Genomic DNA, 18,668 nt, shown 5'->3' with positions numbered 1-18,668 from the left:
CCTAACAGAATCCAAAAGCAAAACACTGAAGGAATGGCATTAAAACCTGAAAAGAGCATCTGTCCAAAGCCATTGATTTGGTGCTTTGTAGCAACCATTCAAAGAAAAACAGTGCTGTCTTGCATTAACCAAAGCACTGTCCAATGGAAAACCAAACACAATCAATCAATCAATCAGTGATAAGGTCCACATGAAAAGAACAACTTCCCTTTTACATTCCACTAACAAAACCAACAACATTGATGCCTAATTTACAATAGTACCCTCGTCTACGTACTCGAAATTACCATAATCTCCCTCGATTTTAGCTTCTTCCTTCTCCTACAAGACTTATTCTAATACCCTTCATACGGAATTCACATGCATACTAATACAGCCACGTTACGATACACTAAGATTACACGAATATATGAAGGTTTTGGAGAACATTGTTGAAAGGGAATTAGAGAGCTCAGCTTATTAGATCTCACATGTTGTGAGGAGAAGAAGGGCTCCCGGGTCCACTATCGGTTGCCTTTGTGTATGTGTCGGAGATCGACCTTCTTCGAAACCGGAAGGACTCCCTACCTCCAAAAGGGAGAAATTACTTATAAATAAACACAAAGTTGAAAGATGCTACTAAGAGATAGGAAATCAAGAATTAGTATGCATATTTATAGTTTCATGATACAATTTATGAGGTACGGAAATCAGACATAGGAAACAAGAACGGATTAAATCAATTTTCGATATGAAAGACAAAAGATCCAAGAAAAGACCACTAAAAACAAGCTTTGAAACATCAAACCCAACAGCAAAACAACGTTATAGAGAGAGTTTTCTATTGCTAATCGATTTCCAAACAATCCTTCTTTAGTTCAACAATGATACATACGAAGCTTCGCAATGGTATGATATTGTCCACTTTGAGCCTAAGCCCTTGTGGTTTTGCTTTTGGTTTCACCAAAAGGCGTCATACCAATGAAGACAGTGTTCCTTTACAATCAACCCCTTAATTAGCCGATATGGGACTCCTCTTCCAACAATCCTCAACATCAAGTAATTAACCTATGCTCAAATTGATATTTCTAAATGATTTTACTAACGTTCAATGCAACCCATAAGAGCAAAAACTTAAGCAGTAAGGGTTTTGAAACAGAGAAACAATGAACATTAAGTTTGCAATAATGATTTCACAAGATCCAGATTTTTTCTTTGACCAACATGAATGTTTATGAAGTAAGCTCGACGTTTTCAAACCAAACCACAATTCCCACCTATTTCATTTAACTTTTCAGAAGAAATCAGCAGAACCACACGAAATACTTCTACTTGTTTGACAAAGATCTGCCAACCAACGAGCAAGGCAAACAACCTCCACAAAACAGGAGAATAGTCTATAACTATGTCCACAAGAAGAGAAGTAAGCAATGAATTTGAAAACGATTGAACTGAAAACTGCTAATGAAACACCATAAATACGGTGGGTCAATGGATTAACTATTCCATGGCAATCGAATTTAAACGAACAGAAGCACTTTCAATGGAAGGATGCTCTTCAATCCAGGTTTAATTAGAACCATATCTTTTCACCAAACACAACTACCGTTTTGTGTGCCTGTCCAATCATGAAGGCGACGCCATAACCAAAGGACAAAAAAACCCCCCTCGTGTAATTTTATTCCAACTTGTATTGAAAGATAAAAGTGCATTTGGATTCTACATGAAGGGCATATTGGTAATTTCGAATAAAGAGGAAAGGGCAAAAAAAGACGTCTCGTTACTTACCAGAAAAAGGCGATGCCGGAGAACTAGATCCGGCCGGTGAAATAGGCGGCGAACCAGACTGGTACCCTGGCGGCCTTAGTATCATGATACTCCTCGTGATCCTCACCGACGATTGTGAAGATTCTTCGCCGTACGATCTCGCGCTGCCGCCATCGAGCTCTGATCCAAAAAGAGTTCAATAAAAAATCAAGAAAAAAGAATAGTCAACATAGAAACTATGATTTTATGAAGTTCAAGGTATCGATTGAGCATCTTTTTCAGTTCAAAGGTACAGATCCTGTCAAATTGCGAGACAAATCCGAGCTGCTGGCTATTTCTCAAGCAAAATCAACGGTAGGTTTTTATTAAGAAATTTATAAAAAAAAAAATTAGAATCTCAATTCGATCATCAGCCTACAGTTTAAACCACTTTTAACCTAGAAAAATCAATCGAATACTCAATATTCCGTTATTGAGCTTAAAATTAGGGTTTCAAGTTGAAGTTTATCGAGTTCGACGACGTGTTCGCTTGGCAAGCAGTGGAATAAAAATATCCATAGCGTACCCTTGCTGCCGGAGCTATTTCGCCCGGAAAACGTGGAGTGTTTACGAAGCTTGCCAAGGCCACTATCTGGCCGGGGTCCAGCGACGGTATCATCCCAAAGCTGGTCAAGTAAGCCCATAAGGAACAGGAAATCGAAGAAGAAGAGAAGAAATGGCTAAAGTCCCGTCACGGCGGAGGAAGCGGCGGTTCTCGATATTGAAGAGCTTAGAAGCGGCAGTGGGGAAGATATTTAAAGAGAAATTTGGGGCGTTAAACATCGAACAAGTCGTGAGCGGTAGAGATGAAATCTGAACCGTTAGATTAATCTGGGAGACAGTGGATTGTACGGCTGATGAGAGGTGATGTTGAGGATAAGAACGTATTAACAAGTGGACCCCACGACGCGAGGATCTGGAAAGATAAGTGACACGTGGACTTTAAGGAGGATAGCGGGACCAGTTTTGCCGTGAGTGAAAATACTAAAATACCCATATTTGAGAATCTATATATAAAAATTTAATTATATATATAATCAGCTTTTAAATAAATATTATATTTTGTTCTAATAAATCATTTATCTGTCTAATTTCTTTTTTTAAAAATTAATATATTTTTACTTTAAATTTATTTTCTGTACAATAAAAAAGTAAAAAAAGAAAAAAAAACATATTGGATAAAAAAAAAATTATACTATGCTGTAAATTTGTCATTTTTCTTCTAGTCCAAGTCGATATTGACATAAATATTTTCGAACGTTAAAATTTAGCATTAGATCATAAAGTATAGTTTCGTCAACCTTTAATTTTCTCGATAAACCAAGTAATTAATTACCACAGACAACTTATTACTGAGGCACAACAACTATATAGTCGGTAGCTAAGTGTTGAGCTTAACGACGTAATATACTTCATTTCTTTAAACGTTAACAAATAAAAAAATTTAATTGATGGAATTGTTCGATCGTATCGTTTAAGGACGACGATTAAGAGCGGTAGGAAGAACAGAACAAGACCCGTGAATAAAAAACACACGATGACAATTTGTTTGAATGGAAGGCTGCTACGATCGTTTTAGTGGGAGCTACTATTGATATTGAAAACGTATCTTGTTTTTAAATTTATTTCGTGATGCAAAATCTATCGAAATAAAAGGAAAGTTGACTAATGATTTTTTTTCAATTTATTTTACAACTGGGTGTATATTATAATGATTTCTAAAATATTACGGGTTGTTATCACGACGTATTAAAATATTGTATTTTAATAAACTTATAAATTAAACTATTCAAACAAGGGGAAGAACTCCGATTAAAATGTGTATAATAAGACTATTAGATTCATCAAACTAATTTTATCACTGAGCCGTCATTTAGGGGCCTTAGCTGGTGATCCGGGCTATTTCCCTCTCGACGATGAAGCTTATCCCCCATCGCCTCACTGCCCAACCTTGACTCTTGTTATTTTGAGATCATATCTAGTATTCAGAGTTTGCCTCGATTTGGTACCGCTCTCGTGGCCCGCACTGAAATAGTGCTTTACCCCTAGATGTCCAGTCAACTGCTACGCCTCAACGCATTTCGGGGAGAACCAACTAGCTCGAGTGGCATTTCACCCCTAACTACAACTCATCCGCTGATTCTTCAACATCAATCGATTCGGACCTCCACTTAGTTTCACCCAAGCTTCATCCTAGTCATGGATAGATCACCCAGGTTCAGGTCCATAAGTAGTGACAATTGCCCCATGAAGACTCGCTTTCGCTACGGCTCCGGTGGGTTCCCTTAACCAAGCCACTGCCTATGAGTCGCCGGCTCATTCTTCAACAGGCACGCGGTCAGAGTCCTGGTCTCGGTGAAAATAAAGATCTCTTTTTTTTAGGTTCAAATAAAATTTCAATTGGATTCAATCGTCTTAGAACTAAACGAGATACAAGGGCAAAAGTGGAAATATGCACAAGCTAAAGTTGGTCTAGATTAGGTCGAACGAAGCCGACCAAGTCCAACCAAACTGCTCCAAAGGTCTATTGGACCCGGGAGAATATGACCTACCTCGCCTTAGCCCGATTTAAGCTCGTCTATTTTTCTGATAAAATAAATTAATGGTTGAACCATTGTTCGTGATTCCTTCGACTCCTAAATTAAATTATTCACTAATTAGTTGGCTTTTCATAAATATCATTAAGATGAATAAGACAAATGTTTATATATTTAAATATATATTATATACGACAAAGATTAGGTATAATATGATGAGGACTTTATAGTTATAATTATAAGATTAAATTAACTTACACAAGTTATTGCATACATCATTTAAAATAAATAATTTATTTGAATGGGTAGGGAACATTGGAAATTTCAGAAAAAACAAATATTTTTTTAATTTAAAATTATAAAAAAAGGTATGTTATATGTCACGGTCACGATTATGGTCTCCTCGAAAGCAAACTCTATTAAGCTACGTTAGTGAGGTTTTTTCATCTTCAACCGAGCTTCCTTTTTCCTTTGTCTCGAATATTCGATTAAACTCATTGCACTCACGAGCATCATTTCGCCTTTTGTCGACTTCATCTGGACTAAGTGTTTTCAACCAATACTTGCAACTTCGTTCTTCTTCATGCATTTTAACTCTTTTGCAATTTTGACGACTTACCTGTTGCAACTCGACATTCCCTATACATTAGGTTAAAGTTCTTTAAACGTGTTGTTGCATCATCTCTTATCATCTTCTTTCTCGATTACTCAATTGTCCCACTTTTACACCAAGTCGGGACCTTATCAGGATGAGTTCTGACCTTTAATGGGGTCAAAACTTTCTTAGACTTTCTTAGAAGTCTTATCAGGTATAACCAAATGATTCGTATAACGACCTAAGCCCACCGCTAGCAGATATTGTCCTCTTTGGACTTTCTCTTTCGGGCTTCCTTTAAAACGCGTTTGCTAGGAAAAAGTTTCTACACCCTAATAAATGCCCAACCAATGTGGGATTCTCACAATCCACCCCCCTTCGGGTCCAGCGTTCTTACTAGCACACTGCCTCGTGTCTACCCCGTTCAGAGAACAACCTCCTCGCTGGCACATCATCCAGTGTCTGCCTCTGATACCATATATAACGACCCAAGCCCACCGCTAGTAGATATTGTCCTCTTTGGACTTTCCCTCAAGGTTTTTAAAACACGTCTGCTAGGAAAAGGTTTCCACACTCTTATAAATGATGTTTTGTTCTCCTCCCCAACCAATATGAGAGTCTCACAATTCTCTAGTTGCTTAACTATGTCATAACTAGCTTATCAGAGCCAACTAACACTTCTAATACTAGTCATGCAACATATCTTAGAGCATAACAAGCTTAACGAGTCCATCGAGTACGTTTGGGATGATTTTTGTTGTACTCTAGGCTAAGAGATGTGAATCGAGACCGAGGTCAATATTTAGGTAACATCAATAAGATGGTATCGAACCCACTAATAATCAACAGAAATGAGATCGAGTACCTTTTGAAGGTGAAATTACACGTTCGGATTACGGATTTTCGAGTAGGGCCCACAGTTGATTCTCGTTGCAAAATATGAACGAACACAACTCATCTATCACAAGAAAAGAAAATAATTTAATCTATAAAAAGTTAAGCACATAATCAACTTCAAAATTGTGCTCCTCCTGGAGAGGATATTGATCCATAAGAATTTACTAAAACTTAGCAACATCTTATAGACCAAATCATTCAGAATTAAAGTTGTTAACACTCACGGAATGAGTTTCCAAGCTCGTTTCATAATTTCGTCGTCTATATATGGTCGTAACGACCACATTAGGCGGTATGTTTCGAGTTCCCCAGAGGATGATTTGAGGCTTAGACCAGAAATAATCTTCTCCTGCAACGAGTTTCAGTTTAGATAATGAACGTAGCGTTTCTCCGGAGATACCTCCCGAGATTAAGAGAGGACGTAATCATAATGCAAGAAGTAGAGCCTTCGATCGACGATTATTGGAAAAGAAAAAGACAGCATTGTATGTTCACCTGGAAAAATAACAGAGGAGGAAGAACATTACCTGCATTATATGATCTTTCTTGACCATAACTTTGATGATCCCCATTAACAAAGCATATTCATTAGCATCAGGTTTCTGTACAAAGCAGAAATTGATTAAAAAGAGGACAGAAAAATGCATGCCGAAATGATGTTTTCAACATCTAATAACATGTTTGAGAGTGATTCTTTTTTTCAGGTGGGCTTGGACTGTCTAGGCCTTCCCCTCAAGGTTTTTAAAACATGTCTGATAGGGAGAGGTTTCCACACCCTTATAAAGAATGCTTCGTTCCCCTCTCGAACCGAGGTGGGATCTCACAATCCACCCCCTTCAGGGCCCAGCGATGCTGGCATACCGTCCGATGTCTGACTCTGATACCATTTGTAACCGCCCAAGCCCACTGCTAGCAAATATTGTTCTCTTTGAGCCTTCCCTTTCAAGCTTCCTCTCAAGATTTTTAAAATGTGTCTGCTAGGGAGAGGTTTCCACACTCTTGTAAAGAATGCTTTGTTCCCATCTCCAACCGATGTGGGATCTCACAATCCACCTCCTTTTAGAGTCCAACGTCCTCGCTGGCACACTGTCCGGTGTCTGGCTCTGATACCATTTGTAACAGCCCAAACCCACCGATGGCAGATATTGTCCTCTTTGGGCCTTCCTTTTTCGGCTTCCCCAAAGGTTTTTAAAACGCATCTGCTAGGGAGAGGTTTTCACACCCTTATAAAGAATGTTTCGTTCCACTCTCCAACCAATGTGGGATCTCACAATCCACCCCCCTTCAGGGCCCAGCTTCCTCGTTCGCACACCGCCCTGTGTTTGGCTCTGATACCATTTGTAACAGTCCAACCCCACTGCTAGCAGATATTGCCCTCTGTTAGACGAACACGACTCTCCACAATGGTACGATATTGTCCACTTTGAGCATAAGCTCTCATGGTTTTGCTTTGGGCTTCCCCAAAAGGCCTCACTTATAAACCCATGATCATTCCCTAAATTAGCCGATGTGGGACTTTCATCATCCAACACCTCCCCTCGAACAAAGTGCACCTCCCCTTAATCGAGGCTCGACTCCTTTGGAGTCTTAGTCATTTTTTACGGCCTTCGAGGAGGCTTGGCTCCTTTTCTTTTGGAGTTCTTTGTTCGATATTTGAGGATTTACCAATCTATTGGCACGACTAAGTTTAGGGCATGGCTCTGATATCATGTTAGACGAACACGACTCTCCACAATAGTATGATATTGTCCACTTTGAGCATAAGCTCTCATGGCTTTGCTTTGGGCTTCCCCAAAAGGCCTCACTTATAAACCCATGATCATTCCCTAAATTAGCCGATGTGGGACTTTCATCATCCAACACCCTCCTTGGGCCTTCCTTTTCAGGCTTCCCCTCAAGGTTTTTAAAACGCGTCTGCTAAGGAGAGGTTTCCAGACCCTTATAAAGAATGTTTTGTTCCCCTCTCCAACCGACGTGGGATCTCACAATTACTCTCAAATATGTCATTAATAATTTAAAATCAAGTTACTATTAAGAGATAGAAGTCACAGTTTACCTTATCAGGAATGGTTGCTTCTTCATCATTCAATTCTACATCCTCATCTTCATCTGAGACCGTTGAAGCGCACAGGGGATTTTCCATTTGCAATGCAATATTTACATCATCGAGTAGGCGCTCGAGTTCATTGGTTAAGCTTCTTACTGTTGTTCCATGAAATAGTTAAATATCAGTAACAAAGTCAGAGAATGTACTTTTAAGTACTGTCATACATGATAAACCACAAAAAAGGACAGAAGAATGTGCCTTGGGACATAAGGACACAAAATTTCCACAAAAACTGGCCAAAGCATAGCGAAATCAAGAATAAATGCGTGCACTTATCATTACAAAACATACATGCTTACAGGATGCAACAAATAGCAAACAACTTCAATCTTGATAGAAACATTTTATCTACCTTTTTCCAAATGATCATCCAGTCCAACCCGGCACGTATGCACTGCATATGTTCACGAGAAATGAATCGATGAAATTAGGGAAATAACAAATGAGGATCAAAAGAAATGTAAAGACGAAACAATATCAGTTTAAGCAAGTGGTTAGTTACAAAAGTATGAAATATATCTTATTGAAATTGAAACTATAACAGCCCAAGCCCACTAGTAGCAGATATTGTCCTCCTGGGGTTTTCCCTTTTGGGATTCTCCTTAAGGTTTTTAAAACGCGTCTGCTAGGGAGAGGTTTCCACACCCTTATAAAGAATGTTTCGTTCCCCTCTCTAACCGATATGGGATCTTATAATCCACCCCCTTCGGGACCCAGAGTCCTCGTTTACACATCACCCGGTGTCTGCTGATACCATTTGTAACAGCTCAAGCCCACCAACAGCAGATATTGTCCTATTTGGGCTTTCCCTTTCAGGCTACCCTTCAAGGTTTTTAAAACGCGTCTCCTACGGAGAAGTTTCCGCACTTTTTAAAAAATGTTTCGTTCCCCTCTCCAACCGATGTGGGATCTGACAGAAACAACCAAAACGTGAGATAGAAAAAACGAGAGGAATTGGAAGAAAGAGAATGATACTACCCTTTCATTCGTTCGTAATACAAAAGGGAACAATTTTGCCAATCGAGCATTAAAATGTCGACAAACTTGCTTGTCAAAAGTTGGGAGAAAAACATACACTTCTTTGAACTTTGCAAACCGTCATGAGTCGTGATGCACCCAGCTTCAAAGTATGATCTAAGACTCTCCGTATTGTTAGTTTCAACAACATTCTCAATCAACTTTGATGTTCTGTTTATCGCAGGTCGTCGAAGAAGCTCTGCAAAGGCGAAAACAATAACTACAAAACACAACACTGCATCCTAACAGTAGAAGCAGATGACAAGTATCATATCAGATAAAGAACACACACCAAGTCCTTGCTGAACGCCAGAAAGCAACTGGCTTCCAAGAGTCCCCAATTCCTCGAGCTGTCCAACGCTGAACGCTACCGATATCAAATATTTACACCAATCAAGTGGAACAAAATAAGAGAAAAGACATACAAATCTAAGTCATGCACGAAAGGTTCCTTATCCTTTTTATCTTATTTTGATTTATATGAGTGTTCCGGGAAACTTGCTGGCCCCTTAACTATTCTCACGGGACCATCGTACAACCCTACTTCGTTCAGTTGTCAAGGTAACTCGTAAGATATTAAATCATAGACAGGTAACCACCGTAGCTTGAACTCATTTTCTTTGAGCCCTTCGTTATTTACACGACCATTATTGACTACTAGACCAATTCAACCGTGCTTGATTGATAGAAGCTTATTACAAATCACATTTTCTAAGCCAGCTGATACACCAATAAGTAGAGAGTTGAAAATTTCCTTTCCTGAAGATTCTTTAAAAGCTATTGAGAAAATGGCAGTACAATCTTCAGTTAATCTTATAAATCTAATGAAGAAAATGTTAAGGTTACCTAGCCATGAACTCTTTAAAAATCTTGAAAATCTTTTCTCTTGGCTCGTGTTCAACTTTAACTTCTTCCATTCAAATTCTGCAAAATGATTAAGGTAAAAGTGTTAAATCGCTACTAAATCCATAAGCGAAAGTCTAAGTTAAGGGATATTAAATTCGTGATCAACTCCATTTCTGAAAATCCAATAAATTATTTTTGTAATTGCCAGAGCATTTCAGATTTGGGCGTATGAACAATCTGGAACTTAATGAAATCATGCAACAATGTCAAAATTGGGCGTGAGGGATGACGAGATTAATCAAAGAGCATAAGAATCATAATAGAAAATATTTCAAAAATTAAATCTGCACCGCACAGCAACTATTGAACTCTTCGGTAAAATCAATTGACAACAACAGAATTTAACATTCTAATTCAAAAAATTGACTCGTAAATTTTCCTTACCTTCTTTGAAATTTTCAATTACTCCAACTCGAATCAGCTTGTTCGGTCCAAGACGGATTCCGTCGCCCCCTGTTTTTCACTTGAAACGGGGAGAATGCGAGAGAGAGAGAGAGAGAGAGAGAGAGAGAGAGAGAGAGTCTTGTTCGCCGAGTAAGCGACGACGGAATAAAAAGAGCTGACGAAGAGAAACAAAGTAATGGAATTCAAAGCAGCAGCCAATGGAGAAGAGAGAGCGTGAAGATTCCGGCCGGACAGCAGCGGCAGCGGCAGCGGCGGCGGCGTATAAACAGAGAGTAATAGAAGTGAAAGAGAGACTTCGCTCGTGGAGAACGGGCGGTGAGAGACTTTGTTTAAAGGTAATTTTAAAATAAGCTAAATTAATAAAAATATATTTAATTTTATTGTCTTAAAATTTCTAAACTTTCAAAAGATTTGGACTTTCAATTATATTTTGTATTAATATTCTTTTGAATTTCTTTCAATTTTAATTTATATACTTCCAAATATCTAATTTTAATCTTTATATTTTTAATAAATATTAAAATTAGTATTAATAAATCTTAAAATTAGTATTAAGTTAATTTACGGTTGAAATTTAAATAAAAAAAATCCATATTAATTTTTTCCAAAATTATTATTAGTATTTAACAAATTTGGATAAAAATTAACTTTAAATGATAAATTTAAAATTAACCATTTAAAATTAACATCGAACATAAGATAGAGTAGCCTATTAACTTTAGCCTCCGAGCTTGCTTTAATACTCGAATATAAACGTACTAGTTGGGAAGAGTTTAAATCTCTTGATGAATATTTTAACACCCGAGCATTGAGAAGGTGAAAGTTGTAGAAGAAACAAAACAAACCCATTTCACGAAATTCTACGTTCATACGGTTTGAAAAATATGTTCGAATTTAGTTATTATATTCTAAAATTTAGAATTTCATTTTTTTTTTTTTTTATAATTTGATCAAACCTCTGGTGTGATAAAACTCTCAAAAATAGTGTTCGGAGTATAGACTAGCACGACGCCGCTCGTGTAAGCTTTGGAAGCTTTTCTTACAACACAAAGAACAATCAACATCATTCTATCATTTGGTGCAAGAGTTATGAAGCTCTAAGTTTTCACAACATATAGAAAAATATTTATAATATAAAACCCAGGAATTTCCAATGGAAGAAATAACAATCTTTAGAGAAGCATCATCATGATCTCCCTGGCCAGTACATACCTCAGGACGAAGAACACGAACGAGTGCGAAAGTTGAGCTTCTACTGTCGGGTTTTTGTCGACGACCTTCCTGCTTAAACTCTTGATTTGCCATTTCCGTGATGGTCGGTCTTTGTCGATAGCTCTATGCATTATGCATAATAATTCAAGCTTGCTTTCTTCTTGGCTTGAACCTGGATGATACCTTCATTGAAGTCCTCATGGTTCACCTAATTATCAAAAAAAAAAAAAAAAAAAAAAAAAAAAATCATTACTTCGACTATCGCCCGGAGCTAAATATTCCACATATTATGTAACACCGCCAACAGATATTGTTTTCTTTGGGGTTTTCCTTTCAGGCTTCCCCTCGAGGTTTTTAAAATGCATCTACTAGGGAAAGGTTTCCACACCTTTATAAAGAATATTTTGTTCTTCTCCCCAACGCTAAATATTCCACATTTTATATAACAGCTCAAACCCACCGCTAGCAGGCTTCCCCACGAGGTTTTTAAAACGCGTCTACTAAGGAGAGGTTTCCACACAATTATAAAGAATATTTCGTTCTCCTCCCCAACGCTAGATATTCCACATTTTATGTAACAGCTCAAACCCACCGCTAGCAGATATTGTTCTCTTTGGGCTTTTCCTTTCAAGCTTCCCCTCAAGGTTTTTAAAACGCGTCTACTAGGGAGAGGTTTCCACACCTCTCACATTTTAACACACTTAATCTTCTCTCTCCTTTGCCATGGAAGGTTCTCATGCCCCATGGCTTAACATCTCAAGCTTAAATATACTCCAGATTATTTTCTTTAGTGTTGTAAGCTGAAATAACGAACTTCATTAAGACTTATATGATCTATAATGCCCTCTCCCAAATTCGCTCGAACGATTATACGTATGTACGTATGTGTATATATATATATCCATCATATTGATCCCCACTGCACTGTTCTATGGGGAGAATTCATGAGCCCTAACACTAGCTCTCCAAGAGATATCAAGGTTTTCATTCATTAAGCTTTCGACCTGAAGACCTTGAACCGGCCTCGAAAAACCTCCCCGAGAACATCCATTCCAAATTTTACCATTGGGGATTACCATAGAGACCTCTCATCATTGTATCTTCGAAGATATCATGCAGCGTATATCTTAAAAACATGATAAATGAACGGTGTGTGTGTTCGTGCATGAATGAAAGAGGGTCACCTCAGTAGCATCACGGCGGAGAGCCAGCATGCCTGCCTCAACACAAACTGCTTTTAGTTGTGCACCATTGAAATCATCAGTGGATCGAGCTAGTTCTTCGAAGTTAACGTCTGGGTGGACGTTCATCTTCCTCGAGTGGATCTACAATTGTGTTTAAAAATATGAAATGAAAAAATTTCTATATATTACATGAAAAAAGGCAGCACAATAAAAAAGGTAACATAAAAACCTGCATGATTCGAGCCCTTGCTTCTTCAGTAGGATGAGGGAATTCAATCTTTCGATCTAAACGACCAGAACGCATGAGCGCAGGATCAAGAATATCAGCTCGATTTGTTGCTGCTATAACCTGCAATAGTAAGAATTCTAATTCAATAAAATGACAATCAAACATCATGAAATACAAATAAACCCCCAAAGCCAGAAATTTTTCAAGTAAAAGTCAAATGCAAACAAAATCAACATAAACACACCCTACACTGAGGTGAAACAATGAATGGCTGACATCAAAATAATTCAAGAAAGGAACAAAAGAAACCTTGATGCGTTCATCGCTGCTAAACCCGTCGAGTTGATTGAGTAGCTCTAACATGGTTCGCTGCACCTCCCTGTCTCCGCTTACTTCACTGCAGCCAAAAAGTAATAATAATTAAACAAAATGAGAGAGTTTTGGAAAAATATTGGAGGGGAGGGGGGAACATCAACAGACCTGTCAAATCTCTTTGTTCCAATAGCATCAATTTCATCAATAAAAATGATGCATGGGGATTTTTCTTTTGCAAGCTGAAAAGCATCTCGAACAAGTTTTGCTCCATCCCCAATGAACATCTGCAATAGTTCCAAGTTATACATAGCTAATAGACAAATCTATAAGGAAAGAAAGACAAGAGTACAAGAACCACATGGAGCCATTCAACAGCATAGGAACATCAAAATAACCTAAAAAGAACGGCCGTTTTCAGTTTTTAAACAAACTTTTAGCTTCATTAACACGGTACGATGCAGAAAACTAGCAAACAACCCAAAAATGAAGGACACAAAGTCTTTGAGGTTCAGTAGTTATATAACTATTTTACCCAATCAAATTTGTACCTGAACAAGTTGTGGGCCAGCTAACTTCAAAAAGGTAGCATTTGTTTGTGCTGCACACGCACGTGCCATCAAAGTTTTACCAGTGCCAGGAGGTCCATACAAAAGCACACCTTTAGGTGGACGAATTCCAAGTTTCTGAAATCGCTCTTTATGAGTCATGGGTAAGACAATGGCCTCCACGAGTTCTTGTATCTGTGCCAATAATATAACAATCAATTAAAATGATATCCAATATGACCTATAAACTAATGAACGTATGGACAGTGTCAAGAGTCTGAGAGTGCCTGCTTTTCCAGCCCTCCAATGTCATTGTAGTCTTCTGTTGGCTTCTCATCAACCTCCATAGCCTTCACTCGAGAATCATACTCAGATGGCAGAGTATCCAAAATCAGGTAACTATCCTTGTTTACACCAACCAAGTCACCTGGCTTTAGCTTATCAGGATCTACAAGCCCGACAACAGGTAAAAAGATAGTCTGCAAACAACAAAACAATAATTCAATACAAGTCTAGCCAATTTCTAGCCTATAAAAAAGTGGGACCTTCATTAAACACATGACATTTCTAAGCTATCAAACTAAAGAAATCCTGGTAAAGTTACTCATCTTCCATGCCTAGTTCATGCAATTAACATATCTAGTATCCACCATTACAGCTCCAGTCAACCAAAAAAATCAGTTAGAAATTGCTATAATTTCAACTTAAAAGGCCACACCAACTTCTATTACTGAAAGATCAAAACACTGACTAAGGAAATTCTAGTGGCGTCCTGGCATTGACAGTCAGAAGTGGAGGATATTATGATTAAAAAAAAATTGGTCATAGCGAACCTGACGAGTGGAGGTCTTCAGGACAACACATTTTCCTTTCCTTTGCGAATCAAGATCAATATTTGCACCATCTTCCTCTGCTTCATCTTCTGGGTTCATTTCCAAAATCTGAAAAAAGACAATTGGTCAGAAACAGAGTTCAAATAATATGGATAAATACTCAACATGAACCTAGATCGCCACCAAAAACAAGAGGAAATTGGCGTTCCAAACATTAAAAGAACACACCAACTGTAACTCCAAGGGGGTATAGAATAAAAAGTCACAATAGTTGATCTATGATTAACACGCCATTGGATGGCAAATTGAAAGGAAGAGAACCTACTGTTTTTAATAAAAATGTCTTTATACAACTCTCTAAACCCTATTTACAAGGGCTTCAAAAGATCACCTTCACCACAGAATCTACCTAATAAGAATCCCTGGCTACTTGGCTCAGAAATCGACAAGAGAAAAACTAAAAAAAACAGTGTACTTTCGACAGATCCACTTCAAGAATGACTTTCACCCACGGATATCCTTGGGTTGATATAGAATATCAAGCTCAGGAACAATTCCAATTAGGGCTCACATACAAGTTATAATTCAAATAAATCATTTCTGTTTCTGTATTTTGTATACATATTTAAACAACTACAGTTCAGCAGCCTTCGTAAGATTTCATTTCAAGCACAAAAACTAACTATCCCGGACCCTCACATAAAAACTAGACCTGGAGCTTGCTACTAGGAAAATATAAAAATACACGTACAAATAATTTTTCGAGAAAAAGAATTAGCTTGAGAGCACAACAAGTCAACAGCATACCTCGACAATGTTCCCGACCAAGTAAGGCAGTTGCTTATTGAGTTTAATCTTCTCCTGATTCTCCTTTATCTTCTCCTTGAGTGATTCCAAGTCCAGATTTGTTCTTTGCACTTCTTCCTACACGTCGAAAATCACTCCAAAAATCATAAATCTCCTCTATTTATTGCAAATTTCACGAACAAGTCAGAAAGACAGAAAGAGAGTTGTTTTTCAAAGTAACTGACATAAAATGAACAAAACGAGCCAAAAAGAACTCCAAAAGCAAGCAAGTTGATGATTTCATACACGAACATACAGAATTGAATTAGAGACATGATTGAAAGAGTAAAGAAGACTAAGAGACCTTGAGAATTCGGATCTCATTGTCGAGCAGACGCGAAGCCCTAACAATGTCGTCAGTGGTCATGGAAGCAAGCTGATCGTCCTCGAAGTTGGAATCTTCAACCATAGCCGTCGCCATGAGGATAAAACTCGATTGAGTTGAGTTGCAGAAATTGAACGAAACGAAACTAAACGAGACGAGAAGAAAAGAGAGGAGAAGAAGAAGAAGAAGAAGAAGTGAAGGGAAAGAAAATGGAAAATGGAAGATTTTAACTTGTCGCCGAAGAAAATGGAAGAGGCTAAGTGGACCGTTTAATGGGCCTGTCTATTTCACAATTGGGCCTACTTCACTGAATGTGGGCTTTTGCCTAATTTATTTTTAAATAAAAATAAGGCTAAATTTGTTTCAAAAATACCCGAATCTTTCAAAAAAAAAAAAAAATGTTAGTTTTGAATCATTTAAACTTTTAACCGTATTTTAAAAGTATTTCAAAAATAATATTAAGTTTCATTAATATTGTGAATGTTTGATTAATCCACCACACCTAAATGGGGTGAGAGTTCTTTTATTTATAATCATTTACAGGATACAGAAATATGGTAAATTACAAATAATATGGAAATAGTAATAAAAGGAAAGAATAATAAATGAATGTAATATATTTGCCTTTAATAAGAGGGCAAATATGGTAACCCGCAATGTAAGGCAAATATCTAGATATTTGCCTTATAATGAACGATCAACTATCCTTAACACCCCCCGCAAGCTGAGCGTCGGATTTGAACGAACGTGAAGCTTGGATCTGAAAAATTCAAAGAGAGGTCGAGAAATACTCTTTGTGAAGATGTCAGCAACTTGGAGATGAGAGGGTACATATTGTGTGCGAAGTTTGCCAGCGATAACAAGTTCTCGAAGGAAATGATAATCTAGTTCAACATGTTTGGCCCGCTTGTGAGAAACGGGATTAGAGCTCAAAAAAATAGCACTTTTGTTGTCACATAAGAGTAAGGGCTGCTGTGAAATAGGGACCTTGAGGTCATGCAAAAGATGCGTAACCCAAAGAAGTTCAGCAGCGGTTGTGGCAAGAGCACGATACTCAGATTCACAGCTGGAGCGTGAGACAGTAGGTTGCTTTTTGGCACTCCAAGAAACCAGATTGTTACCAAGATAAATAGAATAGCCGGATGTAGAACGACGAGTATCGGGACAACCAGCCCAGTCAGCATCCGAATAAGCGACTAGCGTACTAGGAACAGTGGATGGACGAAAGGTAAGACCAAAGTGGAGTGTTCCTTTGACATAGCGAAGAATACGTTTGACAGCAAGAAAGTGATCTGCAGTAGGGGCATGCAAGAATTGACTGACAGAATTGACAGCATAGGCAATATCTGGACGCGTAATAGTCAAGTACTGAAGGGCGCCAACAAGAGATCTGTAGAGAGTAGGATCAGAAAAAGGAGAACCATCAGCAGTCAGGTGTTGAGAAACAACCATGGGAGTGTGAACTGGTTTGCTATCGAGCAACTGAGCACGAGTAAGAATATCTCGAGCATATTTTAACTGACTAATAAAGAGACCATCAGGAGTGGGTGAAGCTTCAAGACCAAGAAAGTAACTGAGAGAACCCAAATCTTTGGTAGCAAACTCAGAATGAAGATTGCGAGTAAAGCTGTCAATAAGAGATGAGTTGTTGCCGGTAACAATAATGTCATCAACATAAAGAAGCAAATAGATAATGTTAGATTGCTGATGAAAGACAAAAAGGGACGTGTCAGCGCGACTGCAAGAAAACCCAAGTGTGAGAAAAAATGAGCTAAAACGCTGAAACCAAGCACGAGGAGCTTGCTTTAAACCATAGAGGGCTTTCTTTAATAGACAAACATGAGTGGGAAATCGAGGATCAATATACCCAGGAGGTTGTTCCATATGAACACGTTCAATAAGAGTTCCATTGAGAAAAGCATTCTTGACATCAAGTTGTCGAAGAGGCCATTTATTTGTGACTGCAATAGAAAGCACAACACGGACAGTGGTAGCTTTGACAACCGGACTGAAAGTGTCAGTGTAGTCAAGACCAGGAACCTGAGTATAACCTTTGGCAACAAGACGAGCCTTGAAACGCTCGACGGATCCATCAGGCAAATATTTAATACGAAACACCCATTTAGAGCCCACGATGTTGGTGTTGGCAGGGCGAGGAACCAAAGTCCAAGTATCATTTTGTTGTAATGCTCGAATTTCTTCATCCATGGCAGCCACCCAAGCAGGATTCTTAGCCGCAGATTTGAATCCTTTTGGCTCAGTGGATGCAAGAAGAGCAGAAAGAAGTCCAGATGAGCCCAAAATACCAAGATTTGCTGGATGACGAGTCTTGAATATACCAGCTTTGGCTCGTGTGATCATAGGATGAGTGCCCAAAGAAGAGAAATCAACAGGAGGTTCAATAGAGGTCGAATTAGAAGTCGAGGGTGGCAAAGTGGAACCTGCAAGAGAAGTATCAACCTGCACAGACTCATCTACAAGGTCAGAACAAATATCACACGGGGATGAACTGGATCGAGGAGTTTGCGGTGATGAAGTGGTAGGGGGGGATGAATCAATATGATGAAAATGTGGTTCTAAGAAATTTGAAATAGGAATAGAGGAAAGAGGTTGGGTCTGGGAGCTAGGGATAGCAGGAAAGTGAGTTTCATCAAATTGAGCATGACATGTGATATATAGCTTAGTGGTGGTGGGATCAAGACAGCGGAACCCTTTATGAGCAGGACTATAACCCAAAAAAATACAAGGAATGCTGCGTGGAGAAAGCTTGTTAGGCATATAATCACGCAAATAAGGATAAACACGACAACCAAAGGGATGAAAATTGTCATAACGTGGAGTGTAGCCATAAAGGAGTTCAAAGGGTGACTTACCTCCAAGAAGTGGAGTAGGCAACCGGTTGATAATATAAGCTGCAGTGCTGAAGGCGT

General features: G+C 38.4%; 3 protein-coding genes across 5 annotated transcripts; all 3 read right to left on the bottom strand.

The window, feature by feature from the left end:
* Positions 1 to 191: 191 nt before the first annotated feature.
* Positions 192 to 2,522, bottom strand: LOC111798655 (Dormancy/auxin associated family protein). 2 transcript variants are annotated; one of them, XM_023681941.2, is made up of 3 exons: positions 2,312 to 2,522; positions 1,768 to 1,926; positions 192 to 567 (listed from the first exon to the last, which is right to left on the bottom strand). In XM_023681941.2, exons 1-3 carry the CDS (start codon positions 2,427 to 2,429, stop codon positions 467 to 469), a joined length of 378 nt encoding a protein of 125 aa, XP_023537709.1. In that variant the 5' UTR covers positions 2,430 to 2,522; the 3' UTR covers positions 192 to 466. The 2 variants fall into 2 exon arrangements, with proteins under 2 accessions (XP_023537709.1, XP_023537708.1); XM_023681940.2 differs by having other exon boundaries at positions 192 to 563.
* A 2,041-nt stretch (positions 2,523 to 4,563) lies between these two features.
* LOC111798860 (FAD-binding protein) lies at positions 4,564 to 10,585 on the bottom strand. Of its 2 annotated transcripts, XM_087125178.1 has the most exons (9): positions 10,229 to 10,585; positions 9,785 to 9,862; positions 9,231 to 9,298; positions 8,997 to 9,137; positions 8,274 to 8,315; positions 7,871 to 8,016; positions 6,342 to 6,416; positions 6,039 to 6,163; positions 4,564 to 5,875 (listed from the first exon to the last, which is right to left on the bottom strand). In XM_087125178.1, the coding sequence occupies exons 2-9, from the start codon at positions 9,853 to 9,855 to the stop codon at positions 5,872 to 5,874; spliced, it is 672 nt and encodes a 223-aa protein (XP_086981304.1). In that variant the 5' UTR covers positions 9,856 to 9,862; positions 10,229 to 10,585; the 3' UTR covers positions 4,564 to 5,871. The 2 variants fall into 2 exon arrangements, with proteins under 2 accessions (XP_086981304.1, XP_086981303.1); XM_087125177.1 differs by lacking the exon at positions 4,564 to 5,875 and having other exon boundaries at positions 5,910 to 6,163.
* Positions 10,586 to 11,300: 715 nt separating this feature from the next.
* LOC111798698 (26S proteasome regulatory subunit 6A homolog) lies at positions 11,301 to 15,929 on the bottom strand. Its single transcript, XM_023682002.2, has 10 exons — positions 15,718 to 15,929; positions 15,375 to 15,491; positions 14,568 to 14,675; positions 14,022 to 14,213; positions 13,738 to 13,929; positions 13,355 to 13,473; positions 13,184 to 13,271; positions 12,875 to 12,994; positions 12,646 to 12,786; positions 11,301 to 11,669 (listed from the first exon to the last, which is right to left on the bottom strand). The coding sequence occupies exons 1-10, from the start codon at positions 15,832 to 15,834 to the stop codon at positions 11,592 to 11,594; spliced, it is 1,272 nt and encodes a 423-aa protein (XP_023537770.1). The 5' UTR covers positions 15,835 to 15,929; the 3' UTR covers positions 11,301 to 11,591.
* Positions 15,930 to 18,668: the final 2,739 nt, after the last annotated feature.

The sequence above is a fragment of the Cucurbita pepo genome, chromosome 7 (assembly GCF_057944985.1).
Source record: "Cucurbita pepo subsp. pepo isolate OVF chromosome 7, ASM5794498v1, whole genome shotgun sequence".
Lineage (NCBI taxonomy): Eukaryota > Viridiplantae > Streptophyta > Magnoliopsida > Cucurbitales > Cucurbitaceae > Cucurbita > Cucurbita pepo.
Note: the sequence above shows the minus strand (reverse complement) of the source record. Positions and strands in the feature narration are given on the sequence as shown.